General features: G+C 46.3%; 1 protein-coding gene and 1 long non-coding RNA gene across 3 annotated transcripts in view; one reads left to right on the forward strand and one right to left on the reverse strand.

Moving 5' to 3' along the window:
* Window positions 1-1,154: 1,154 nt before the first annotated feature.
* Window positions 1,155-3,630, reverse strand: LOC114706114. Its single transcript, XR_003736490.2, has 3 exons — window positions 3,288-3,630; window positions 1,671-1,759; window positions 1,155-1,300 (listed from the first exon to the last, which is right to left on the reverse strand). It is a non-coding gene; the product is annotated as an uncharacterized LOC114706114 (long non-coding RNA).
* Uhrf1bp1 (UHRF1 binding protein 1) overlaps window positions 2,765-26,697 on the forward strand; it is a 46,840-nt gene continuing 22,907 nt past the window's right edge. For both annotated transcript variants that reach the window (XR_005090176.1, XM_028888349.2), the window contains exons 1-8: window positions 2,765-2,987; window positions 20,996-21,158; window positions 21,251-21,289; window positions 21,660-21,751; window positions 24,469-24,658; window positions 24,920-25,060; window positions 25,413-25,583; window positions 26,425-26,617. Coding sequence is in view for 1 of the 2 variants with exons in the window: in XM_028888349.2 (XP_028744182.1) it covers window positions 2,944-2,987; window positions 20,996-21,158; window positions 21,251-21,289; window positions 21,660-21,751; window positions 24,469-24,658; window positions 24,920-25,060; window positions 25,413-25,583; window positions 26,425-26,617 (1,033 nt within the window). In the remaining variant the exon portion in view is untranslated. The remainder of the gene's footprint in view (window positions 2,988-20,995; window positions 21,159-21,250; window positions 21,290-21,659; window positions 21,752-24,468; window positions 24,659-24,919; window positions 25,061-25,412; window positions 25,584-26,424; window positions 26,618-26,697) is intronic.

Genomic DNA, 26,697 nt, shown 5'->3' on the forward strand with positions numbered 1-26,697 from the left:
GATCCAAAGTGTCCCCCCTTCCTTCCCCCCTTCCTTCCTTCCTTCCTTCCTTCCTTCCTTCCTTCCTTCCTTCCTTCCTTCCTTCCTTCCTTCCTCCCTCCCTCCCTCCCTCCCTCCCTCCCTCCCTCCCTTCTTTCTTAAAGATTTATTTTTATTTATTATGCATGCAGTGTTCTGCCGGCATGCATGCCCACGTGCCAGAAGAGGGCACCAGATCTTATTACAGATGGTTGTGAGCCACACATTTGCTGGGAATTGAACTCAGGACCTCCGGAAGAGCAGCTAATGTTCTTAGCCTCTGAGCTATCTCTCCAGCCCCACCCCCCTTTTCTTTCTTATAAGGAAAATATTTAATTGGGGCTGGCTTACAGGTTCAGAGGTTTAGTTCATTATCATCATGGTGGGAAGCATGGCAGTGCACTGGCGGATATGGTGCTGGGGAAAAAAATTCTACATTTGGATTGGCAGGCAGCAGGAAGAGCAAGCCCAAACTGTTTTTAATTAAAAATCCATCCTGGAAGCCGGGCGGTGGTGGCGCACGTCTTTAATCCCAGCACTTGGGAGGCAGAGGCAGGCGGATCTCTGTGAGTTCAGAGGCCAGCCTGGTCTCCAAAGCAAGTTCCAGGAAAGGCGCAAAGCTACACAGAGAAACCCTGTCTCGAAAAACAAAACAAAACAAAACAAAAATCCATCCTGGAAACACCGCTAGCTAGTCTTGGAATAAAGTTTTGGAAAAACTTATGACAATTGGTGAAAGTTCAATGAATTTTAATTGGAGTGAATAAAACAGTATAGCCAGGTGTATGCACAGCTGTAATCTTGACACTCAGGAGGCAGAGGCAGGAGGATTGCTGTAAGTTTGATGCCATCCTGGTCTATCTACAAAGCAAATTCTGGGCCATCTAGGGCTGTATATGGATACCTTGTCTCAAAACATCAAGTCAAGTGGTGCTGGAAAGATGGCTCAGTGGTTAAGAGCACTGGCTGTTCTTCCAGAGGTTCAATTCCCAGCAACCACATGGTGGCTCACAACCATCTGTAATGAGATCTGGTGCCCTCTTCTGGTCTGCAGGCATACATGCAGGCAGAACACTGTATACATAATAAATAAATTAAATAAATAAATAAATAAATCTTAAAAAAAACATCAAGTCAAGAGTAAACTAGAAGGGCTGTGGGGTGGAGCCATGGCATTTAGGTGCTTACCGCTCTGGAGGACCCTGGTTCAATTCCCAGCACTCACAACTGCTTGTAGGTCCAGTTCCAAAGGATCCTGACAGCTTCTGGCCTCTGCAGGTACCTGCATTGCCCATAGTGCACATAAACTCACATAGGAACACACAGATAAATAAAAACAATACATCTTTAAAAGGGGGTGTCGGGAGCTGTAGGTCAGTGGTGGAGTGCTTACCTCATTTGCACTAGGCACTCAGTTTAATACCCACTACTACCAACAAAACCTCAACTAACCAACTAACCACACTAAAGAACAATTGAAGACAGTAGCACTCATCTGCATGCCTGTTTCTTTCTCCAAGGGCAGCTGGAAGCCATTGCTGAGTATGCCGGGTCTCCCCCCCCCCCTTCATTTGAATCATATATAATACTGGTCAATAGGGAGATTGGGTTTCTTTCTTTTTTTAAAACCTTATGCAAAGTATGTTGTTTACCTTTGGTGTGGTAGGTTGGAGTCCTGACTTCTCAGCAGTTTGTCAGAATGCTGCATTGGGAAATGAGATCCTTGCACTGAGCCATCGTCCTACATGGAAACAGGATTCAGTCCTTGTCCCAGTTGTATAGCTTTGGTCAGATGGTATCTTAGACTCCTAGATATAGTGGTGACGTGTGGAGCAAGCCTGCTCCACCTGTGTTTAACAGAGCCCTGAAGGCTCGTCTGACATTTTACCACAAAGACCTTATGTATTTGATAGATGTTTAATAACTGCGGAGACTTCTTTTCTTGAAACTGGAAGCACTAACGGTCAGATTTCTTGGCACAAAATCACTAGAATAGTATGTCAGACAGGGTCACTGGAAACATTTCTTATTGTCCCTTATTGTCCTTGCTCTTCGGGGTTTGAGGCGCTTTCCTTTGGTACTGTGGATGGAACTCAGGGCCTTGCACATAGTCCTCAGCGTGAGATTTCAGACTTAGAGGTTGCAAGAACCGTCCAGAGGACACTTGCGTATTTTAATTTTAATTTTTTATTTTTTGGTTTTTTGAGACAGGGTTTCTCTGCGTAGCTTTGCGCCTTTCCTGGAACTCGCTCTGGAGACCAGGCTGGCCTCGAACTCACAGAGATCCGCCTGCCTCTGCCTCCTGAGTGCTGGGATTAAAGGCGTGCGCCACCACCGCCCGGCCCAATTTTTATTTGTTTGGATTTAGGTCTCTCAATGTAGCCCTGGCTGTCCTGGAACTCCCTATGTAGACCAGGCTGGCCTCTAACTCACAGATCTGCCTGCCTCTGCCTCCGGGAGTGTTGGGAGCAAAGCCCCGCGCCACTGGCCAGCTCCGGGCGGGGAGAACCCCGCCCCTCGGCGCGTAGGCCCTCCCCCTCCCCGTAGTCCCCGCCCCTCGCCGCCTCGCCTTTCGCCTCGTGAGCCTCGGCTCCCCGGGCGTCTCAGCCCGTGCGCCTGTGCCGCCGCGCGCGTCCCCGCCCCTCGCCGCGCGCCTTCGCCACGGGGAGCCGGGAGGACGGCGTGCGGCACGGCGCGGTCGCGGCTCGTCTCCGCGGGAGGCTGCGGCGCGGCGCGCGCGCGCGCGGGTGGGTGGGAACGTGGCGGAACTCCGGGCGCCGCGGCGGGGGCGACAGAGCGCCATGGCGGCCGCTGTGGTTACGGCAGCCGGTGCCCGCGCCGCGGCGAGGTGAGGGGGCGCCTCTTCGCCACAGCTGAGGAGGCCACGGCTGCCTGCCCGCCCTGCAGGCGGGCCGCCGCTGCGGCATGGCCGGGATCATTAAGAAGCAGATCTTGAAGCACCTGTCCCGGTGAGAGCTACACCCCGCGGACCCGGGCCCTTCCCGAAACCCCGTCTCTCTCAGGCCGCGCCCGGCCGGCCGGCCCCGGTCCGACCGTCGCCGGCCGTTGTCGGCGCTGCGTTCCTCCCCCGCCCCTCCTCCCCCTGCGCGGGTCACCGGGCTCTCTCGTGGCCCAGGACCCGCACGGAGCCCAGCCGGGCCAGCCGGTTCCTCCCGGGCACCGCTGCCCAGCCCTCCAGGCCTCTTGCCGCCCCGGGAGCCGCCCGGCCCCCGCTCCATTGCTCGCTCTGCCGCCCGGTGCTGCATTACCCGCGTCCCCTTAGATTTGCAGCGGCGACGCTGGCTGGCTTCTGTGCAGCGAGCTCCTCCTCTTCTGTCTGACCCTGTTGCATCACCCTTGCAGAGATGTAAGCCCTCCACCCGAGGCTCGTCCTCCTTTCGGACCTCCCTCCTTTCTCTTCCCGCTTTCTTCTCATTACACAGACTAATTGGAGAAAGGTCGGCGGAGTTGGGGATAAAGTTTCAGCAGCCTTCCCTTTAAGATGCCGTGGAAGTTTTTTTGACAGCCAGTGTCCACTTGGGCTTTGTAGCCTTCTGTTAAGCCGTTCTGTGGCTCGGTATTTGGGGCAGGAGGGATTGACCAGCAAGACGACTTTCAGCTGTATCTGAAGGACTCCTTCCTGGTCTCCACGTGATGGTGCAACTTGTTCGAACTGGTGGCTGCAAAAAAATTGGGAGCTAGCTTTGCAGTTTGTTTTCTTTCCTTTTTCTAACCTGGGGTCGGTGATGGTTGTTCATTTAGGTGGTCTCAAGTACCTCTAGGGATGCAGTTTGTCTGCACAGTGGATAGTAGTTTAAAAGAGGGGTGTGTGTGTGTGTGTGTGTGTGTGTGTGTGTGTGTGTGTGTGTTGCGTGTGTTGCCAGTCAACATGGAACACCCGGGCTTGTGCTGATGTAGCCTTTCAGTCCTTTCTCCTTGTATTTAGCAAATGGTGTGTGAGTCTATTCCTGACATGGTGTTCCCCTTTTCCTGACTGACACGGCTTATGTGATCTTAGACTTCATCAGCTAGATTCAGATCTGTCTTTGGGTTAGCTATGTTACACACGCCTGAGCTCAAGGGCTCCTCCTAGAGCCTGAGCACTTCCTCATCCACTGTGACGATCTTCAGACTGAGGATAGCTTTAGTACTGAAAGATTGTTGTAGGCTGCTGTGGTGGCACCTGCCTGCCGTCCTGGCGTTTTGGAGGCGGACGTAGGAGTGGGATTTTGAGGCCAGCCTGGAGAACGCAGAGTTCCAAGCCCACTGGGACTACATGTTGAGCCGGTCTAGAGAAGTTAGTGAGAAGACTACAGTGAGTTGTTATATGTAAAGACTTACAACAGAGCCTCACACGTAGTAAGTGCTCGGGAGGACGAAGGATGTTTTTATTTTGGGGTCATAACGTGTGACAGTTTAGTACCGTTCATAGACCTGCCTAGATAAATTCATATATACTGACAGTTTTAAAAAATGATTGTCACTACTGGGTATGTGTGTGTTGTGGGTGTTTGTGGAGGTGCAGGAATGCCACAGCGTGCATGTGGAAGTTGCAGGACAACTTTGGGGAGTCGCTTCTCATTTCACATTCACGTGGATTCTGTGAATCAAGCTCAGGTCGTCAGGCTTGTATGGCAAATGCTTGTACCTGCTGAGCTGTGTTGTTGACCTTTTCTTTCTCTCTTGGCGTCTCTGTCTGTCTTTCTCTTGAGACAGTGCCTCAAGGTAGCCCAAGGTAGCCTGGAGTGGGTTTCCTGCCTCAGCCTCCAAGTGCTGGAATAATTGACATTTGCCATTGTAGACGTTCTTGTGGGAGTTGTGAATGCCTAATGCACGTACCTGAATCTCTCAGAGCATTCTGGAATAAGTGAATAATTCTTGATGTAGTCCAGCCTCTCTGCCCTGCTCCCCTCCCCTCCCCTCCCCTCCCCTCCCCTCCCCTCCCCTCCCCTCCCTCCCCTCCCCTCCCCTCCCCTTCCCTCCCCTCCCCTTTTCTTTCTTTTCCTTCTGTCTCTTTCTTTTGAGACAAGATTTCAGTATGTGTAGTCCAGCTGTTCTGAAACTTCATATGTACACCAGGCTGACTTCAATCCTCCTGCCTCTGCTTCCCAATTGCTGGAGTTAAAGGCATATGTCCCCATGCCTGACTTCAACCCCTCACTTTTGACTGAGGAAGCAAGAAGCCCAGCAAGGATGAGTGACATGTCCAGAAGATAAAGGGGTGTGGCAGAACCAGCTTCCCAACTCTGGGGCATATTCCCCAGAGTACACACACACATGCTATGCACTTTTCCTGTAGTGCACACACGTTTCATCACCTTCTGTGAATATCAATTTTAATGATACATGCTGAAGCCTTTGGCCCCACGCCCCCCCCCCCCCCAGGCATGGTGTCATGTAACTCAAGCTGGCAGCTAACTCTGTATTCCCTGATACAGTTGGTGAGTCCTGGGAGAAGAAAGCCTTTTTTTTGCTTTAAATAAAGTAGAAATAGTATGCTCGGCATGGAGGGCCATTTCTGATTTCCTGGGTGTGGGTCTGGGAGGAGGAAGAGGTTACTTAAAGCTACAACTTCAGGTGCCCCTGCAGAGGAGTGGGCTATAGGTCTGGTTGGAAAGGCCAGACTCCCGGGGCCTTTGTTTACTTTGGACTCACTGTTTAATCATGTATGCCATGATGGTATTGCATCCACTCCCACAGCAGGAGAAGAGCTGTGGCTCTGTGGCGTGTGGAACCCGATGGGGATGGAAAGCTGGGGAGGTTTGCAGAGTTCCTCTGTTACTGTGGCAGGTGTCTGTCTGGCAGGGCCGTTTGACTTCAGGGACCGTGCCCTAGAGCAGAGAGGACAGACCAGTGATGAGAATGTGCATTCTGGTCATTTTATTAATTTCAGCTATTTATTTTAAATGCTTTCTCTATGCTAGATATTGATCTGGGCACTGGAAAGGCAGTGGGGATTAAATGTCTCAGGAATTTCACCCATGGTTTGGGTGACCATTGTCTACTCTGCAGAAATTTAATACACCATTAAATGTTCATTGAAATGGACCCATGAAAAGAGCTTTACTTAGCAATGGGAAGTAATATGATTTCCTTTAAAAACAGTCAGAATTAGCTGTGTGTGGGGTGCAGTCCTGTAATCCCAGCCCTTGGGAAATTGTGGCAGCAAGGTCTTAAATTTGAGGCCAGTTTGGGCCATTTATTGAGACCCTGTTTTATACATAAATGCTAAAATAGATTTTTCACTAAATTAGGTTATTAGTGGTTTTTGTTTGTTTCCTTTTCTTTTTTTTCCTCTCCCCCTCTTCTTGAGAACCCTGCCTGTCTATTTCAGCCTTTGAAGTATTGGTATTATTGGTATAACGGCACTGTGTCTGGCTTTTCTTCTTGCCTGATCACCTCAACTAATGACCTTGGATTGACAAGAAAGAAGGTATATGATAGGATGTGAAGTCAGTCAGGGGACTCTGTTGAGGGGGAGAGCATAGGCTTTGGATCCAGACAAAACAGATCCATCTTCTAACTCTGCCATTGTTGACCAGGGCAGTCTTTCCCCAGCCGAGCTGTCCTTGGGGGTAAGTGATAAGAACAGGGAAGAGGGCTGGAGAATAAATGGCTCAGAGGTTAAGAGCTCTTCCAGAGGACCTGAGTTCAGTTCCCAGCAACCACATGGTGGCTCACAACCATCCTTAATGAGATCTGGTGTCCTCTGCTGGCATGCAGGGACACAATGCAGGCAGAACACTGTCTACATAATAAATAAATAAATCTTAAAAAAAAAAAAAGAATAGGAAAGAGTAATAGGGGCTAGCGGAATGTTTTTGAGGATTGGGAATATGGTATTTGTTACAGTGCTTGACATATAAATAGTGTTTAGTAAAGAGTAGTTGTAAAATATGGCCAAAGGTGTTAGGGACAGGGTCATAGTATGGATGATAGAACACTCGCTGCCTATTTCAGAAATCCATTGGAAATCTTATTTATTTACTCTTTTTTTTTCTTTTTCTTTTTTTTTTGGTTTTTCGAGACAGGGTTTCTCTTGTGTAGCTTTGCGCCTTTCCTGGAACTCACTTGGTAGCCCAGGCTGGCCTCGAACTCACAGAGATCCACCTGGCTCTGCCTCCCGAGTGCTGGGATTAAAGGCGTACGCCACCACTGCCCGACCTTTTTTTTGTTTTTTGAGACAGGGTTTCTCTGTGTAGTTTTGGTGCCTGTCCTGGATCTCACTCTATAGACCAGGCTGGCCTCGAACTCACAGAGATCAGCGAGCCTCTGCCTCCTGAGTGCTGAGATTAAAGGCGTGCACCACCACCGCCCAGCCAGTTATTTACTCTTAAGTGACTGTAGAAAATGTCAACCTGAGTTTTTTATAAACATAGGTGATGGACCTCAGAGGCGTGGGAAGGTTCAGAATTCCTTTTGGAGAGCAAGAGAGCCTGAGTTGAGCTGTTGCAGTTCTTGACCGGGCCTCCTGGTGCTCCAGAGTGTCAAAGCACTGGAAAGATGTTGGAGATCACCAGGTCACCCCACCCCACCGCCATGGGCCGTGCAGACCTCTGCTCTCAGAGGCTTACTGTCAGGGCCTTTGGGTGGAAATCTGTAAGACTAGTCTCAACTTGTAGGTTAAATTCCTTCCTTTGTGCTACACTAGTTTTTTGTTTGTTTGTTTTTGTTTTTTCAAGACAGGGTTTCTCTGGGTAGCCTTGGCTGTCCTGGAACTTGCTCTGTAGACCAGGCTGGCCTTGAACTCATAGAGAATCATCTCAGCCTCCTGAGTGTTGGGATTAAAGACTTGTACCACTGCATCAGCTAGACTAGTTATTAACACCATCGCTTCTCTAGTAATTATTCTGTTTTCTAGTAACACTCAAACCCTGTTCCTGTTTCCTTTCTCATTTTCTAATGTTGCTTTAGAATAAACCTCTTGTATTAACTTGTAAATGTTGTTCAGCAAACATTTAGTGATGGCCATCTCTACTAACAAGCATCTTCCGTCTTGTTGTAACTGAGATTATAACTGGAGGCGGAAGCTTGCGTTGTAGATGAAGAATTGCAGCCGAAGGGTTAAGGAACTTGCCCAGAATCACAGCTAGTAAGTAACGGAAGGAGATTCAAGTGCAGGCTGCATTCTGGAGCTGCCCTTTAACCTCTGCTGCCAAAATGCTCTGCATCTATTGCATGTTTCAGGCAGAACACGGCCCCCACTTGAAGCACCTGGTGGAGAAGCAATATTCCCAGCACTGAGACTTCTTGCACCACCCATACCTTCTTTCAGTAATTACCCCTCCATCAAAATGGAACCGCTGTCCTGTTTTATATAAATGTTATTGCACAGTGTATGTACCAGCCAGGGCTACAGAGTGAGTTCCAGGACAGTCAGGGCTACACAGAGAAACCCTGTCGCAAAAATAAAGAGAAACAAACAAACAAAATCTTTAGATTCATATTCTGTTTTGGTTTGTGCTGGGATAGAACTCAGGGCTTTGTGTGCTTAAGACAAGTGCTCTGCCACTGAGCTGTATCCCCAGCCCCCAAATTTTTCATTTTTGAGACAGAGTCTCTACAGTCTTCTTGCCTCAGTCTCACAAGGACTGGGATTACAGGTGTGCACCACAGTGGCTCTCCCACTTCCCACCCTGTGGTCCTAGAGACTGAGCCCAGTGCCTGTGCGTGGACCGTAAATACTGCCCAATGTGTGTATTTATTCACATACATATTTTAGGCATTTTATTTACTGCCTGTGTATGTGTTACAGGTTTACACTACTGTATCTGGCTTCTGTTTGGCTTAAACATTTTTTTGTGTCTTGTATATGTGTGTGCATGTGTTCATATATCATTTCTCAGTAGCTGTTTGTCAGTTACCTCCTTGGGACCTGGAACTCACTGATTAAGGCAAGGCTAGCTGGCAATGAGCTCCTGAGATCCTCCTATCTCTGCCTGCCTAGAGCTAGGACCGGAAACGTACACCGCCACAGCCAACTTCTTATGTGGGTTTTGAGGACTGCACTCAGGTCCTCATGGCACAGCTAGCGTTTTACCATTGAGCCAGCTCCCTAGCCCTCGTCTGGCTGTTCAGGGCATGATCATGCTGCATCGTGTTGACCTCATCATTGTAGGCTATTCTGTTAATGGGAATATAACTCAATTTCCTTATACTTGCTGTTGGTGAATATTATGTATTTTCTCAGAGCCATTATAAATAATAGTGAGATACTAGGAATGTTCTAGTACATGTTTATTTAGGGACAAATGTGCACATGCCTATTGGGAGTCTCTTTAAGACCAGGGCTTGGGATTTTTGGGGTTGTAGAATGTGTGGGTTTTCATGAATACAGTCCTACATGGTGTGCTAATTGGCATGTCTGCTACTGAAGTGTGTGGGAACTTTGATTCTGGATCCTTGACAGCGCTTGGCATTTTCTGTCCTTTTCATTGCAGCCATTCTGGAAGATGTATATAATTTTATTTTAAAAGGGTGGATGTGGTAGCTCCCAACAGTTAGGAGGCTGAAGCAGGAGGATTGCCTACAAGTTTAAGGACAGGCTGGGTTATAGTATGGGGCCTTGTCTCAAAACCCACAGGAAACAATAAATTAAAAAAACAACCCTTACTTGTGATAAACCAGTGAACACTTTGTTTTGCTGTCTGCTCAGGGTGTTTGTGATGCGAAGGATTGAACCCATGACTGTGCACTGCTTAGCACATGCTGTCACTGAGCTGAGCTCCCTAGTCTGGTCAGTTTTCAGATTCTGATGTCCTAATCTTGAGAACATATAATGTCATTGGAGAATAATGTTCAAATTACAAAGGGACAGTGGAGATAAGGATGTTTCCAGCCATCACACAACACATGTCAGAATAACTGTTACATAGTAAAGGAGTAAAGGTGTTGTTCTCTAAATATTTGGTCATCTGTTCTGTAATCTTAGCAGCCCATTGACATATCATTTCATTTTTCTTACAGAAATAGAAATTTGAATTGCGTAGCTTTCCTACAACTTTTTAAGACAGGGTCTCGCCGGGCGGTGGTGGCGCACGCCTTTAATCCCAGCACTCTGGAGGCAGAGGCAGGTGGATCTCCGTGAGTTCGAGGCCAGCCTGGGCTATAGAGTGAGTTCCAGAAAAGGTGCAAAGCTACACAGAGAGACCCTGTCTCGAAAAACAAACAAACAAACAAACAAACAAACAAACAAAACAACAAAAAAAGACAGGGTCTCTCTGTCTTACATTTGTGTGTGTTAAAGTGTGTGTGTGTGTGTGTGTGTGTGTGTGTGCGCGCGCGCGCCACAAAATTGCAGTCCTTCTGCCTGTATTTCTTGAGTGGTAGGATTTCAGGGGTGAGCCAGTATGCCTGGCAAAAAGTCACTTTTTTTTTTTTTTTTTTTTTTTTTTTTTTAAAGAGACAGGGTCTCTGTAGCCCTCACTGACCTGAAACTCAAGTAGACCAGACTGGCCTTGAACTCATAGACATCTGCCTGCCTCTGCCTCTCAAATGCCGGGCTTAAATGTATGTGCCACTATGTCAGGCTTATGATGGATTATAGGAAGCACTTTAATTTTTTTAAATAAATTTAAATTTTTGATATCATAATTACATAATTTCTTTCTGCCCTTTCCTCCCTCCAAACTCTCTTGCACACCCCAGCCTCTTGCTCTCTTTCAAATTCATGGACTCTCTCTCTCTCTCTCTCTCTTTTTTTTTTTTCTTTTTTTTTTTCAAGGCAGGGTTTTTCTGTTTTGTTTTGGTGCCTGTCCTGGAGCTCGCTCTGTAGACCAGGCTGCCTGGCTCTACCTCCCAAGTGCTGGGATTAAAGGTATGCGCCATCACTGCCTGGCCATGGACTCTTTTTCTGATAACATTTTTTTAGAAGCAGAAAATTTGGGGCTGGAGATGACTCAACAGTTAAGAGCAATTATTGTTCCTGCCAAGGACCTGGCTTTAGTTACTGGCACCCATGTAATGTTCATAAACATCCATAACTGCAGTTTCAATGTCCTCTTCTGACCTCTGAGGGCACTAGGCATACAGTTGGTACATAGACATACAATCTAGCAAAACACTCAAACACATGGAGTAAAATAAATCTAAAAAAATTTTAAAGAAAAATTGGGGGCTGAGTGTCTATCTGAGTAGCTTAGTGGTCTATCACATGTGCTGCTGTGGCTAGCACATGCAAGGGCCTGCTGTGGCCCCAGTGGCACAGACACAGATGGATCTAAGCAGTGAGAAGCACTTGTTTGAGAGATCAGTGGAGAGCATGTTGGTGTAGCTGAAAGAGCTAGGACTCAGTTTCTATGAGTTTAAAAGCTCTGTGTTTAGCAAGCAGTGTAGCTTCTTGAACTTTTAGTTTTCTCATCTATAAAATACACACATGTTGTTTTGCACTTGGCTCTTCTCCACAGGTGCCAGGCATTAAATCTGGGCATTGTACAGGCTAGACGAGTGCCCCGCAACCGAGCTGCTTGGCCAGCCTACACGGTGTGAGTCTGTTGAAACATAACCTTACTGTGTAGCCTTGAATTTACAGTTCTCCTGCCTTAGCCTCCCGAGTGCTGAGATTATATGTGTTCACTACCACTCTAGGGTAAGAATTACATTTTAAAAATAACATGGCTGCTTCCCTCTGTCATCTTTGCATGGAGGGTGGGGGGGGGGGCTTGCTGCTCTTCTCTGAGGCACTCCAGCATTTGTAGTGCAAAGCAGGCAGATCTACAGAGTGAGTTCCAGGACAACTGGGGGTACGCAGAGAACCCCTGTCTTGAAGAAATAAAAATAAATAACATAAAACCAATACATTTATTGTAGAGGTGTGTGTGTGTCCGCATGTGTGGAGATCAGAGGACAAATCTGTGGAGTCAGTTTTCTCCTTGTGGACTCCGGGTACCAAACTCGGGGCATCAGCCTTGTGTGGCAAGTGTTTACCTGCTGCACCATTTCTCCTGCCTCAGTCACATTGTTCTCATTTCTCATATTCCTGTGTGTGTTGTGCATGTTATACGTGCATGATTTTGCATATGTGTGGGTATGGGTTCGTGTGTATGTATGTGGGGGCTCAATGTTGATATTGGGGGTCATCCTCCATGTTCTCCAGACTTAACTCATTGAGGCAGACTATCTCAGTCAAAGCCAGGACCCCCAGTATGACTCACCTCAGTGGCCAGCTTGTTCTGAGGTTCCCCTGTTTATACCTTCTAAGACTGGAATTACAGGAAGGCTGTCACTCTGCCTGGCATTTACATGGGTTTGGGGGGATCTGAACTCTGGTTGTTATGCTTGTGTGGTAAGAACTTTAACCACTGAGCAATTTCCTTAGCTTCTAATATTACATTTCTAGACATTTACTGCAGATCGGGGATACATGCTTGGGTTTAAAGAAGGAAGGAAACATCCTCTCATGACATGGGGAGACTGGGACCTTAGTATAGGTGTGTCTTAGTTACTGTCCTGTTGCTGTGAAGACAGCATGACTAAGACAACTCTTATAAAAGAACACATTTAATCAGAGGGTTAGACAGTGATCCATTGTGCGAAGCAGACAGGCACAGTGCTGGAGCAGTAAATGAGAGCTTTGCATCCAGATTCACAGGCAGAGAGAGAGAGAGACTGGGCCTGGTGTGGACTTTTGAAACCTCAAATCCCATTCCCCAGAGACATACCTACTCTAACAAGAACACACCTCTTAATTGTTCCCAAACAGTTTATTAGCTAGGCACCAAACATTGATACATATGAGCCTATAGGGACCATTTTCATTCAGATCACCACCAGGTGACGCAGCCAGAGTGTGTACACTGGATTAATCCCTTAGAGAATTTACTTAAGCATTAGAGGGCATTTAGTTATCTTCACTTTATAGAACCTGGTTAAAGAATAATCAGTGAGTATGATTTTAATCACAACCCAGCTCTTTCTGCCAGCTGGTAGTGGCCTCCACGGCAGAAGGGACTGTGCCTCTTGGCCAGTAAGATGGCTTAGTAGATAAAGGTTCGTGCCGGCAAGCCTGAGGAGCTGGGTTTGGTAGAAGGAGAGAACAGCGGCAGGTTGTTTTTCCCGTCCACGCTCATGCTGTCTGTGTGTGGAAGCAGGAGGATCAGCTCAAAGTCATCTCTAGCTACATAGCAATCTCAAGGCCAGCCTGGCTATATGAGAAACTACCTCAAACTAATGACAAAATCGCTGGAGACATAATGTTCATATTGGTGAAATTAAAGGTTAAAAACAAAAGCAGCTGCAGATAAAAGTGCTTCCACAGCACGGGTGATTTTACTCCAACAGCAGAAGGTGGTGGACGGAACTTTAAACACTGAAAGAAAGTCAACAAATTTCATACCCGGCTAAAATGTCCTTTAAAAGTATGTGGTAGTTTAAATGATGTCCTCCATAAGTCTTGGGCATTTGAATACTTGGTCCCTAGTTGGTGCTGTTTGGGGAGGATTAGGAGGTGTGGCCTTACTGGAGGAAGTAATGTCACTGGGGCAAGCTTTGAGGTTTCAGAAGACTCATGCCATTTCAAGTTAGTCTCTGCCTGCTGCCTGTGGCTTGAGATGTGAGGATCTGAGCTGCTGCTCAACTGATCCTATTGTAGACTCTAACCCTCGAGCTGTAAACCCCAGAATAACCCCGCCTTCTGTAAGTTGCCTTGATCATAGTGTTTTATCCTGGTAATAGAAAAGTAACTGAGGCAAAATACAAGATGAGATAGAGACATTTTTTAGATAACAAAACTGAGGATTCTAACCCCAGTACAAGGTATACTTACTAAAGGACGTTCTTCAGATTGAAGAGGAAATGAAAACAGGCCTACAGGAAAGAATGACAAGCAATGGAAGTATAAAAGACTGCGTAGTTCTCCTCCTTCCTTAAAAGACCACACTGGTGACTGTTTTATGATCCAAGCCATATGTAGAGGCTTTATATTTATGTAGTATATACGCACATTCCTAGAATACCACACATGACAACTGCAGAATTTTTACTTCAAATGCACAAGAAAAGTCCACCAGGTAGACCGTATCCTGATCAGTAAATTCTTTCAATCATTTTCAAGATATTGAGTAGCTAGAGGGATGACTCTGCAGTTCTGAGTACTGGTTGTACTTCTGGAGGACCAGGATTTGATTCCCAGCACCCACATGGCTGCTCACACTGTAATTCCAGTTCTAGATCTGATAGCCTCTTCTGGCCTCTGTGGGTAGCAGACATTTATGTGATGCATATACATACATGCAACTAAACACCCATACACATAAAAAAATAAAACAATTAATGATATAAAAAATGTATTAGGTTCCTTGACCATAGTGGAATTGAATTAGAAAACACTAACTAGAAAAAAGTCTTCAGCATTTGGGGGTTTATTTTATTACATTTTTTTGTACAATTGTTACCTGAATGTATGTCTGTGTATCATGTGCATACAGTGCTGGAGGAGGCCAAAAGAGTGTCAGATCCTCTGGAACTGGAGTTATATACATAGTGAGCGGCCATGTGGGTGTTAGAAATTGAACCTGGATCCCCTGGAAGAGCAGCCAGAGCTCTTAACCTTTGAGCCATCTCTCCAGTCCCATTGGTTTTGGATTTCTGAGACTGGGTCTTGTTATACATCTTAGTGAAAGAGCAGAGCGCATTTGTGGATCTGGAGCACAGGGAGGAGTTACTGCAAGTTCGGCTGTCTGCGTGTCCAGGGGCAGGGTAGTAGAGTGAGTGGAGTGAATGCTGGGTTCTGTTCCGTTTCTGTGGTGTGCTTAGTTTAACCACCAGCTAGCTATGACTTTTGGGCAGCCCTTTCTCATTTCTGATGATTTATGTCTTCATCTGCAAATTATAGAATTTTAATTAATGGCTATTAATTAATTAACTCCAAGACAGGGTTTCTCTATGTAGCCCTGGTTGTCCTGGAACTTGATTTGTAGACTAGGCTTGCCTCAAACTCAGAGATTCACCTGCCTCTGCCTCCTCAGTGCTGGGACTAAAGGCGTGGGTCACCATTGCCCAGCTTGAATTAATGGTTATTTAAAATCCTTTTTGGTTGGGCGTGTTGGCACATACCTGCCACCCTAGCACTAGGGTATCTGAGGCAGGAGGATCAGGAATTCAAGGCAAGCCTCCCAAGTACTGAGTTCAAGGGCAGCCTGGGCTACTTGAGACCCTGACTTAAAGAAAATTTCTGGCTCTTTGAGTCTGCAGGTTTAAAAACTCTGGCTTCCTAACATCATGTTACAGTTCTGCAAAGATGATTGAGAGCCTTTCTATTGCCTCTTTGGCAGATTGTGTTTCTCTGGCAGAGATGAAGTTCATCAGTGTGTTTTTCCAACTTGATTTCATCTAAGCGTCTGTAGTCAGTAATAGTAACAGATGGCCTGAAAATGTTTCCCCATATACTCGACTGGAACAAATACCAGACTGCCATTAGCCTTTTTAGCCACCCTTGGCCTATGAGGCATCATAGATACTGTGTTCAGTTAGAACACAAATGCTGAATAAAGTTTGTGCCAGGGACTATAGAGGATAGAGATGTACACAGCAAGGTTCTTCTCAAGAATTCAGATTCCTTTTATTCCTTGAGAGTTTCATCTGGCTTCTGAGGCTGATGTGGGACAGTTGACTTCATCATAGCATCAGTCTAATCCAGTTGGACTCCATGATTGACTCAGGGTTTATGCTGGAATTCCTTGTGTAGTTAATGAGAGGGCCACTTGGACATCTCCTGGCATTCAAGGAGCCTCAGTTCAGGAAACCTCTGCCCCTCCCCCATAACAACTGGCTCCATTGATCACCTTTTTTTTTTTTTTTTTGGTTTTTCCGAGACATGGTTTCTCTGTGTAGGGACTCACTTGGTAGTCCAGGCTGGCCTTGAACTCACAGAGATCCGCCTGCCTCTGCCTCCCCCGAGTGCTGGGATTAAAGGCGTGCGCCACCACCGCCCGGCTGATCACCTTTAAAAACCTATTCTTTATCATTGCTGTAAAATTTAGGAAATACTAGTTCAGGGAATTTTTGTTTGTTTTAAAGATGTTCTCACTAAGTAGTTCTGGCTGGGGCTGGAACTCACTGTGTAGAACAGGCTGCCCTTGAATTCAGAGATCCACCTGCCTCTGCCTCCCAAGTTCTGGGATTAAAGGTGCCAACATGTCCTACTGAATTCTTACTTGTTTGTAGTCCCAGGGGGTCTGGTTGGGGTTTCATGTGTGTTAGGCATGTGCTTTATTTGTAAGGAACCTTTACTTCCTTTTTGGAGAAGCTTAAGGTGGTATCCTTTTTATTATTGATGAAGAAGATGCAGTTATGCATTTTCGTATTGTATTTTGGTCAGTGACTGACCAGATATACAGTGTGCTTGCACATGTCTCTACCTAGGTGTGCAGTGTGCCATTATATCTAGATTCATGTAAGTATGCCCAGTGATAATTACCTAAGGATACATCACTCAGGCAGTATCCCTGTTGTTGTTGTAAGTGATGCCTACTGTCACAATCATTACTGTTGTAGGGAAAGCCTGTTTGCAGTCCTGGTAATGTACCAAAGACTTTTCTGGTGAGGAGGACCAAGCCTAGGACCTTATACTTGCTAGGCAAACACTGTACCACTGAGCTAAATCCCCACCCCCAACTTGAAGAACTTTCAGTAGCAGTGTTCCGCTTTTGATGTTTGATGAATGCTGTTTGCTTTTGTACTGGATCATCCAGCTAGTGCCTCCTGTGCTCACCAGTCAGCGTCTTGGTGGGGGTTGCTGCTAGGAGGGACATGAATTAGCCCTGGCATTCTCAAGAAGGGTTTTGCTAATTTCATTTGGGATAGTGAAGTTCAGAAAGATTTCTGATGATATTACACTATAACCTTACATAAAAAGGTTTATGTAAGTTTATTCTACTTACACAGGTTCAGCAGGCTATGGGTGACTGCAAAGGGGGATATCCTTACATTTTCTTTTCTTTGGCCTTCATTATGCCAGGCAAGTTCTATACCACTAGCTGTATCCCCAATCTTTCTCTAAACATTTCTGAGAAGCTTCTAAGTGCATTTTATGCCAGGTGTTTTTGTTTTTTTTTCAAGACAGGGTTTCTCTGTGTAGGTTTGGAGCCTGTCCTGGAATTCGTGTGTCACCACGCCCTACTTTTTTTTTTTTTGGCCAGGCGGTGGTGGCGCACGCCTTTGATTCACTCAGGAGGCAGAGCCAGGTGGATCTCTGTGAGTTCAAGGCCAGCCTGGTCTACAGAGCGACATCCAGGACAGGCTCCAAAGCTACACAGAGAAACCCTGTCTGAAAAAAAATAAAAACAAAAACAATTTTTTTTTTTTTTATTCAACTTTATGTGCATTGGTGTTTTGCCATGGATGTCAGGTCCCCTCAAACTGGAGTTTCAGACAGATGTGAGCTGACATGTGACTGCTAGGAATTGAACCCAGGTCCTCTGGAAGAGCAACCAGTGCTCTTAACCACTGAGCCATCTCTCCAGCCCACCAGGTGTGTTTTGAGGTAACTGTTAATAATATTAGGAAAAAAGGAGCCATGTGTGATGATACATTTGTAATCCCAACACTTGTTAGGCTGAGGCAGAAGGGTCATGAGTTCAAGGCCAGCCTGGACTACACAGCAAGACCCATCTTCAGGAAACCAGATACATGGGAGGATGTGTAAATGTTATAAACAAATAGGCCATTTTATTTTTTTTAAAGATTTATTTATTTATTATGTATACAGAAGAGGGCACCAGATCTCATTACAGATGGTTGTGAGCCACCATGTGGTTGCTGGGAATTGAACTCAGGACCTCTGGAAGAGCAGTCGGTGCTCTTAACCTCTGAGCCATCTCTCCAGCCCCAAATAGGCCATTTTATTTAAAAGATGAGCACCCACAGATTTTGTGGATCCTGGAACCCATACCTGCAGGCTTGATTGCAGATAAAGGAGTGTCAGAATAAAGCTGGGAGGGCCTGATATAAGTCACTTAAACAACAAAATAAGTTATAAGCAACACGATTGAAGCTGTTGTTAAAATTTGTGTGTGTGTGTGTGGGGGGGGCATATGTATGGGTGCCCACAGAAGCCAGAAGAGGATACTGTGTCTCCTGGAGATAGAATTACAGGCAGTTGTGAGCTGCCTGATGTAGATGCTGAGAACCGAAATTAGTCCTTTGCAAGAGCAGCAAGCATTCTTACCCACCAAGTCATCTCTCCAGCCCTGAGAAATGCCATTTATTTTCTATCAAACTCTAGAGAGATATTTTGTAAAGAACACAATATAGAAATTAGTTATGTTACATCTCATTGTATAATCACTCCTCAGTGCTAACAATATATAGCTTATTGTGTTTAGAGTTTATCTTGTCAGAGCATCAGTTGTAAGGTTTATATTCTTCTTTAAAAAACACTTTGGTCTCTGTGTGTGTGTGTATATATATATATGTATATGTGTATGTGTGTATATATAACTTGTGGGAGTTGGCTCTCCTGTCACTGGGGTTCCATGAGTGTTTTTACCTCTGATCTAGCTCTCCAGTCCTCCTCCTCCTCCTCTTCTTCTTTTAAAGATCTTCCCACTGAGCATGGCGGCATGTACCTGCAATTCTAGAACTCGTGCCGTGAAGGCTGCAGGATTGCCAGTTTGGGGCCAGCCTGGGGCCTCCTGATTGTAAGGAAGAGCAGTGTTTCTTGCTGGTTCTCATCCTGATTTTATTTGTACGAAAGGTCAGAGAGTAACTGTATTTGCTACCTGACAACCTGCGCCCCATCTGGGACCCACAAGGGTCCCAACAACTTGCCTTGACGTGAGTGCACCTACCATACTCACACACATACACACAATGAAAAAATAATGTACGAAAAAAGTGCACATTGTGATTTTTATGGAAAAGGAAAGACATTGATTGAGACATAGCTTAGAGAAAGAGAGGGACCTGTGGAGGCAAAGCTCTTAAGTATAAACTTGGGTCTAAACTGTTAGCATTTAAGACAAGAATAAACGTAAACACAAGAATAGTTAGTGTTGGAGGGCAAAACACATTGCTTATTTCGACAGAAGATAGCAACCCTGAGATGCAGTAGCAAGATGAGGTTCATCTGCTTTTCTTGTCACACAGAAGAGCAGGCTTAAGTTGATCCAGCCAAAAAGATGAGAAAGGATTTGGGAGTTGTTAGCTAGCAGAGAAGTTTGTTCAGTCACAGTCACCGCTTGGGAAGAATGTGTAAACTAAGCTTCCGTCTTAGGTGGAAGAGCAAATTGAGCAGGCATGGCTGCACATCAGAGGCTGCTGGGATTGTGACAAGAATGTGTGTTACAGACTCCGGGAATGGGGAGAAGGGCAGGCAGGCTAGGAGCTTCAGTGGTTAGGGAGCAAAGTGGATTGCTGATGGATGCTCCAGGAAAGGGAGTGAGGATGAGAGCCGAGAGTGTGGGCCAGTGAGAAGACTGGCCTGCCATGAGTCTGGAGTCTCCCAGTCTGGATTCTGTTGATGGCATACTCCGAGGTAGCAGTTCTGTTGTGTGATTCCTTTAGTATTTAGACTCCATGTCTCAATGTGAATCAGGATCAGTCCCTTAGGGAAGACCACAGGTGTTGGTTTGTTCTCGGATCCCATCAGTAAGGTAATCAGCTTGTCACTGTTTCAGAGTCTACAAAGGTGTCTGTTGCTGTTGTGCTATGAAAAAGTATAATCGTTTGCTTTCCCAGTTGCTGGTCTGTTCCTCCATCCCTACCATGATTTAGACCAGCAGTGCTAAACCTGTGGGTTGTGACCCCTTTGTGGGTAGAACAACCCTTTCATGGGACACCTAAAACCATTGGAAAACACAGATATTTATATTACAATTCAGAACAGTAGCAAAATTATGAAGTAGCAACGAAAATAATGTTATGGTTGGGGGTCACCACAACATGAGGAACTATATTAAAGGGCTACAGGGTTAGGAAGGTTGAGAACCACTGCTTTAGACCACCTCTCTCCCAAATCTGTCCCGTTTGTTTTGATTCTTCCCTGTGGCCTCCAAAGGCACTGAGAAGGCCGGTCTCCGGAGTGGACAGACTGGACTGCTCTGCTTGCTCGGGTTCTCTCTGGCCCTTGTAGCTGCAGGGCCCTCCCAGTGTACTTGCTCTTCTCAAATTAGTCCCCTTGGGTTTTCACTGAATCCTAGGCGTTCCTCTGTTCTTGGATTTATGGGGTGCCTTTTTGTACCCCTTTGCTTTGTTCTGAACCCTTGCTGAGAACATTCTTGGCTGTCTTTTCTCACCCATCTGCCTGTTTCCATGTACAGACTTTGAAGGACCTGTGAGGAAGCTTCATTTTCTAGTTTTCTTTTCCTTTCTTTTTCTTCTGCTTTTGTTGTTTTGAGACAGGGTTTCTCTGTGTAGCCCTGGCTGTCCAGGAACCTACTCTGTAGACCAGGCTAGCCTTGAACTCAGAGATTTGCCTGCCTCTGCCTCCTGAGTTCTCGGATTAAAGGTGTGCACCACCACTGCCTGTTCTGCAAAATGAGTTCCAGGACAGCCTGAGCTGTTACACAGAGAAACCTTGTCTCGGAAATAAAAAAAAGTCTCTGGATTAATAGTCAATTCTACTGTGTCACTATTTGATCTGGATGGTCACTGGTTGAGTCTAGTAGTAGGTCAGTGATTGAATCTAGTAGGTCTTCACTAGTTGAATATAGTAGGTTGAGAGTTGAACTAAGTCGTCATCACTTACTGATTCTGGAAAGCAAGTGGTTTAGTCTCCTGGCTTTTAAGCATCCTGACCTTGCAGAGCATGGTGCCACAGTGAGGGGGGTGGGCCCAGCAGCTCTGTTTTTAGAGGACTTTCCTGTGGGCATTTCCCCAGACTCCCCACCACACTCCGTCAGTAGGATGGTGACTATCATAGAAGAATGAGAAGTCTCACCTCATACCTTTTGTGATGTGGAGATTGTGGGACGATTGACTGTAAGTGACAGTTTATCATGTTGCCCTAGAAACAGTGGTGTTTTCCTATCACTCTTTGCAGGTTCACTAAGAATCTTTCCCCGGACAAGATCAACTTGAGCACCCTGAAAGGGGAGGGTCAGTTGACCAACCTGGAGCTGGATGAAGAGGTTCTGCAGAATGTGCTGGAACTGCCCACCTGGCTAGCCATTACCAGAGTCTACTGCAACAGGGCCTCCATCCGGGTGAGAATGGGGTCCAAGTGCTGTGGCTGTCTTGGGACAGGAGGCTTGTTTTCTTGAGGTCACAGGCCTGTGTCTTTGCTTTCTTCTTTCAGATCCAGTGGACCAAGTTGAAGACACATCCAATTTGCTTGGTAATGGCCTTTCATACTTGAAAGTAATTGTTTGTCTTTTTTGCTTTTTGAGACACAAGGTCTTTCTAAAATAGCCTTGGCAATTCTAGAACTCACTACGTAGACCAGGCTGGCTTTGGACTCAGATCTGCCTGCCTCTGCCTCCCAAGTTCTGGGATTAAAGGCATGTGCCACCACTGCCAAGCTTTGTTAGTTTTTTAAAATAATGAGTTTTACTTCTCAAGCTCTATCTTTACATTTCCTTTGGGATCCAGACAGAAAGAAGTGTGGTTTGTGTTGGCTGTGGGTGGCTATAGCACAGCCTGTGCTGTCTTGCTGGTGAGGTGTGAGGTTTGTATGGATGCTTAGTTCTGTGTGACTTTTATTTCAGTGTCTAGATAAGGTGGAGGTGGAGATGAAAACCTGTGAAGATCCTCGCCCCCCCAATGGACAGTCTCCCATTGCCCTTGCTTCAGGACAGAGGTTAGTTACTTGAGCCCAGTGAAAGGACTGATTGATTGATTGATTGATTGATTGTCTTTCACTATAGTCCAGGCTGGTTTCAAACTTATGATCCTCCTACATCCGTCTATGAACACTGGGATTATAAGTGTGCCACACTTTCCTGGCTCAAAATAAAACTTTGATTATTGAAAATTTCAAACACACCTAAAGCGGATAGGCTAGTATGTCAAATCTCTGTGTTTCAAATATCAAACCTCAATAATTACCAGCATTTTGCCAGTCTTTTTCCTATGTGCTCCAGGACCTGAAAGCAAATCCTAGGTGCCGTATTGTACCTCCACAGTCTATGTTATTATGTTACTGCAGTGTGAACATGGGGGACACAGAGCTTCGAACTGGAGTTACATTCTATGATATGGTACAATACAACCCTCCCCAAACTCCAGAAAGGTCTTACTAGCCCACGATGCCTTTGAACTCACTATAGGTAGCTCAGGCTGGCCTTGCACTCCTGACCCTTCTGCCTCTACCTCCCAAGAGCTGGGATTCCAGGCTGTGCTGGCATGCCCCTTTCCCTCACTTGTTGTCGTTTGCGCTGTGCTCTCAGGCTTTTGTGAACACCCGTTCAGGTGTGTTTGTGTGGTGGTGTGCTGTTGTTCTCTCGAGGAACACTGAGGGAGGGAAATGTTTGGGTAATAATGGTATGGGGAGTTTTGATTTTGGAGGAAACTGTCAAATTCTTCCCAACAGTTGACCAAATTGTATCTGCTTTTTAACATTTTATATACTTTTTTCATGTCCTATATTCATATTTCTTTTTTGGAGAGGGGTGGGGGGTTCTTTTTCCTTTTTTAAAGGAATATAACTTCTCATTTTTTTTCTTTTCTGTCTTTCTTATTTCAAGACATGTTCTCACTGTGTAACTGGTCTGGAACTTGCTGGCCTCAAACTCACAGAGATCCTGCCTCCTCTGTTTCTCTAATGCTGGAACTAAAGGTGTGGTCCACCGGCACAGCATTTTTTACTTTTTTAATTTATTTTTTCCTTAAAGAAGTATCTGTAGGTGCTGCACAGATGGGTGAGCGGGTAAAGCACATGCTTTGTGAGCATGAGGCCTGCAGTTCAGATCACCAGCATTCATGTCATGCCAGAGGGGTGTGGGGTCCACTTGTAATCTCAGCTCTGGAGGTGGAAAAGAGATCCCCAGAGCAAGCTGGGATTCATGACCATTTGCCTGTCTCTACTTTTTTTTTTTTTTTTTTTGAGCTGAGGATCGAACCCAGGGCCTTGTGCTTGCTAGGCAAGCGCTCTACCACTGAGCTAAATCCCCAACCCCTTGCCTCTATTTTTTGAATGCTGAGATTAGAGGTGTGAGTCACAGCTTTTTTCATTATTATTATGTTAGGGATGAATCCAGGGCTTGTTCCATGGCAGGCAAGTGATTGGTCACTTAGCTGTACTCCAAGGTGTCACTGTAGTTCTGATTTATGTGTAAGGTTTGATGATGTCTTTTTCTGTGAACTATGTATACTTTGTTCTATTTTTATTGGGCTCTTGGACCTTTTATTATCCTATGTGACTAAATTGCATATAAGTGTGTACTTTCAGCTATAATTTCTAGACACACACACACACACACACACACCCCGTGTCCTGTTTTTTTGAGACAGGATTTTTCTGTGTAGCTATGGCTGTCCTGGAACTTGCTCTGTAGAGAAGGCTGGCCTCAAATTCACAGAGATCTGCCTGCCTCTGCCTCTGAGCGCTGGCATTAAAGGCATGTGCCACCACCATCTGGCTCTAGATATCTTGTTTGTTTCTTGTAATGAGAAATGGTTTCAGAATTGGTTTTAACTCAACAATTCTTTGGCCAAGTCAACAATGCAGTTTACAACCACACCTCTTATATGTGGGTTGAGTTCTTTTGATGGCTTCTAGTCCTTATAAAAATAAAGAAGACAGAAGAAAAGGAATTCCATTTCAAGAATGTCTGTTTCATTAGAGTAGGAAGAGGACTCCTGAAGAGCAGAGGCTGAGAGAGTAGGGGAGGGGTAAGAGAGGTAAGGGGTGTGAAAGTGTCCAAAATGCATCATGTACATGGATGAAATGGTCAAAGAATAAATAAAATACAATGTGTTTTTCACAGCCTGAGGACTTCTAGGCATCTCTCTCTCTCTCTCTCTCTCTCTCTCTCTCTCTCTCTCTCTCTCTCTCTCTCTCTGCCATTTCTGGCTTCTCAGAGGGAAGGAACTCTCTGGCTGTACTAGGCAGGGTGGAGGTGGAAGCATTCTTGAGTAGAGTTGACACTATTAACCCCTGACCTGTCTGTATTTTTTTCTTCTTCCTATTCCCTTTTAAAGTATTCTGTGTCTTTGAAGATTTTATATAAACTTAGGGGGCTGGAGAGATGACTCTGAGGTTAAAAGCACTGGCTGCTCTTTCAGCAGATCTGGGTTTGGTCCTTAACACCCATACAGCAACTGTTACCATCTGTATGTAACTCCAGTTTCAGGGATCCAACTCCCTCTTTTGGACTCCAGGCACTGCAAGCATGTGATATATAACAGGCATATATGCAGGCAGTACACTAATACACATAAACAAAAAAAAAAAAAACCCAACCAAGAAGAAGAAAGACAAGTAGTCACATCTGTAGCTGGATCTGCTGTCTTCCGGGAGCAGTGTCGTGCCCGCAGCCTGCTGGTTCTAACGACCGTCTCCCTCATTGTTTGCAGTGAGTATGGCTTTGCTGAGAAGGTGGTGGAGGGGATGTTCATCATCGTCAATTCCATCACCATCAAGATCCACTCCAAGGCCTTCCACGCTTCTTTTGAACTGTGGCAGCTCCAGGGCTATAGTGTCAACCCCCTCTGGCAGCAGAGTGACCTGCGTCTGACCCGCATCACTGATCCCCGGCGAGGCGAGGTGACAGACAGCCTTAGCATTCTGAGGGGAGTGAGTGGAGGGATTTGAAGTAGGAGAAACCCCTGGAGGATGCTGCTCCTGGTTGGAGCCCTCCCCACTCTTGGGAAAGCTGGGATCCTTTCTGACCAATGTTAGTGCTCAGGCACAGATCTGGTCCCACTGCCTTCAGTTAGGATGCTGGCTGAGAGTGTCCCCTCGGTTCTTTCGTCTCTTGGTTCATTGGAGCCATAGAATCAGGGGTTTTGTTTTCTCTCCTTCCAGGTTTTAACATTTAAGGAAATAACTTGGCAGACACTTCGAATTGAGGCAGATGCCACGGATAATGGTGATCAGGACCCAGTTACCACTCCACTGAGGCTCATTACCAACCAAGGCCGGATCCAGATAGCCCTCAAGAGAAGAGTGAGTGTGTGCTCCCCATGCCAAGAATACTTCTGCAAGTTGATATTCTCCTCTGTCCACATGGTTTTTGGCCCCATCAGCATGAGAGAAGCTTTTTTTCATCGTTTTGGTACTTTTAGAAACCACAGTTTTATTATGTACACACTGGTCTAAGTATCTCGAGGTTGACTGGTGCTTTTTCTTAATCAAGTAAACCTGAGTTTTTTTTTGTAAGAAGTAGGCTTTCCAAAGTGCTTGGTGATTCTTTTTTACCTCCTGGAAGGTGAAAAGCTACCTTTGAAAACCAGGCCACAGTCACTTTAAGGCCTTGGAAGATACAAGGTGCTAAACTGTGTTCTCTGTGGCCCCTCAGACCAAAGATTGCAATGTGGTGGCCTCCAAGTTGACGTTCCTGCTGGATGACCTGCTCTGGGTGCTGACTGACTCACAGCTCAAGGCAATGATGAAGTACGCTGAGTCGCTGAGTGAGGCCATGGAGAAGTCAGCCCAGCAGAGGAAGAGCCTGGCTCCCGAGCCTGTGCAGGTTAGAGATGACTGGACATCTTGTGGAGCTGGGAGGCAGTTGGCCAGCCCTGATTTGTGCCAGTGGGGGGGCTGAAGGCTTACTGGCTTGCTTATGGAGGTCACTGGTTGTGGTGGTGCCTGCTCCTGACCTCTTTCATTTGCTGTGTTCACTGGCTTCCTCCCGTATGTCAGATGGAACTAGTCTCCAAAGAAGGGAGGCGGTGTGGCCTTTCATTCCTGCCCGTGGGTCTTGCTCTGTCTTGGAGGATAGACAGTAGACAAGTTGTTAGTGCACGGTTTGCCAGGGGCTATAACAGGCAGACCCTGTGCTGCAGGAGCATGGAGAAGGGGCACTGCCCACCCAGCACGGCAGTGCCCCAGGGAGGGCATTCTAGAGACGACTGGGCTCAGCTCAGTCCCAGTGGGTGAGAACTTGCAGGGCAGCTCAAACCTGAGGACACACTGGGACAGTTACTTGTCATAGGCAGGCTTTTGGGAGTTTGGGCTGCTTCCTCGGGTCGTGCTGAGTGCGAGATTAGACGGAAGATGGGAGACAGAAGGGATGTGTTAAATTGTGGTTTGATTCATTCGGACTTACGCTTCAGGAAGCATCAGAAGGAGCCTCTCAGCATGGACTTGATGTCTGTCTGTCTGTCTAAATACATAATTTACTTTTAGTTTGTGTGCCTTGCTGTTTTGCCTGCATGTATGCCCGTGTGAGGGTGTTTGAAGCCCTGGAACTGGAGTTACAGGCAGTTGTGAGCCGCCATGTGGGTGCTGGGAATCAAAAGAGCAGTCAGTGCTCTCAACCCCTGAGCTGTCTCTCCAGCCCATGGTGTTTTTGTCTCTGTCCCATGTAGATCACTCCGCCTGCCCCCAGTGCCCAGCAGACCTGGGCCCAGGCATTTGGTGGCAGCCAGGGCAACAGCAGCAGCAGTAGTAGCCGCCTCAGCCAGTACTTTGAGAAGTTTGATGTGAAGGAGTCTTCCTACCATCTCCTCATCTCCCGCCTGGACCTGCACATCTGTGATGACAGCCAGTCCCGGGAGCCAGGTACCCATGGGGGCTGCGCCTGGCTGCTTGCACATCATTGTCTGTCTTGGCAGAGCCTAGGAGGAAGGTTTCTTCCCACA

Source organism: Peromyscus leucopus, chromosome 16_21 (genome assembly GCF_004664715.2).
Source record: "Peromyscus leucopus breed LL Stock chromosome 16_21, UCI_PerLeu_2.1, whole genome shotgun sequence".
Taxonomy (NCBI): Eukaryota; Metazoa; Chordata; class Mammalia; order Rodentia; family Cricetidae; genus Peromyscus; species Peromyscus leucopus.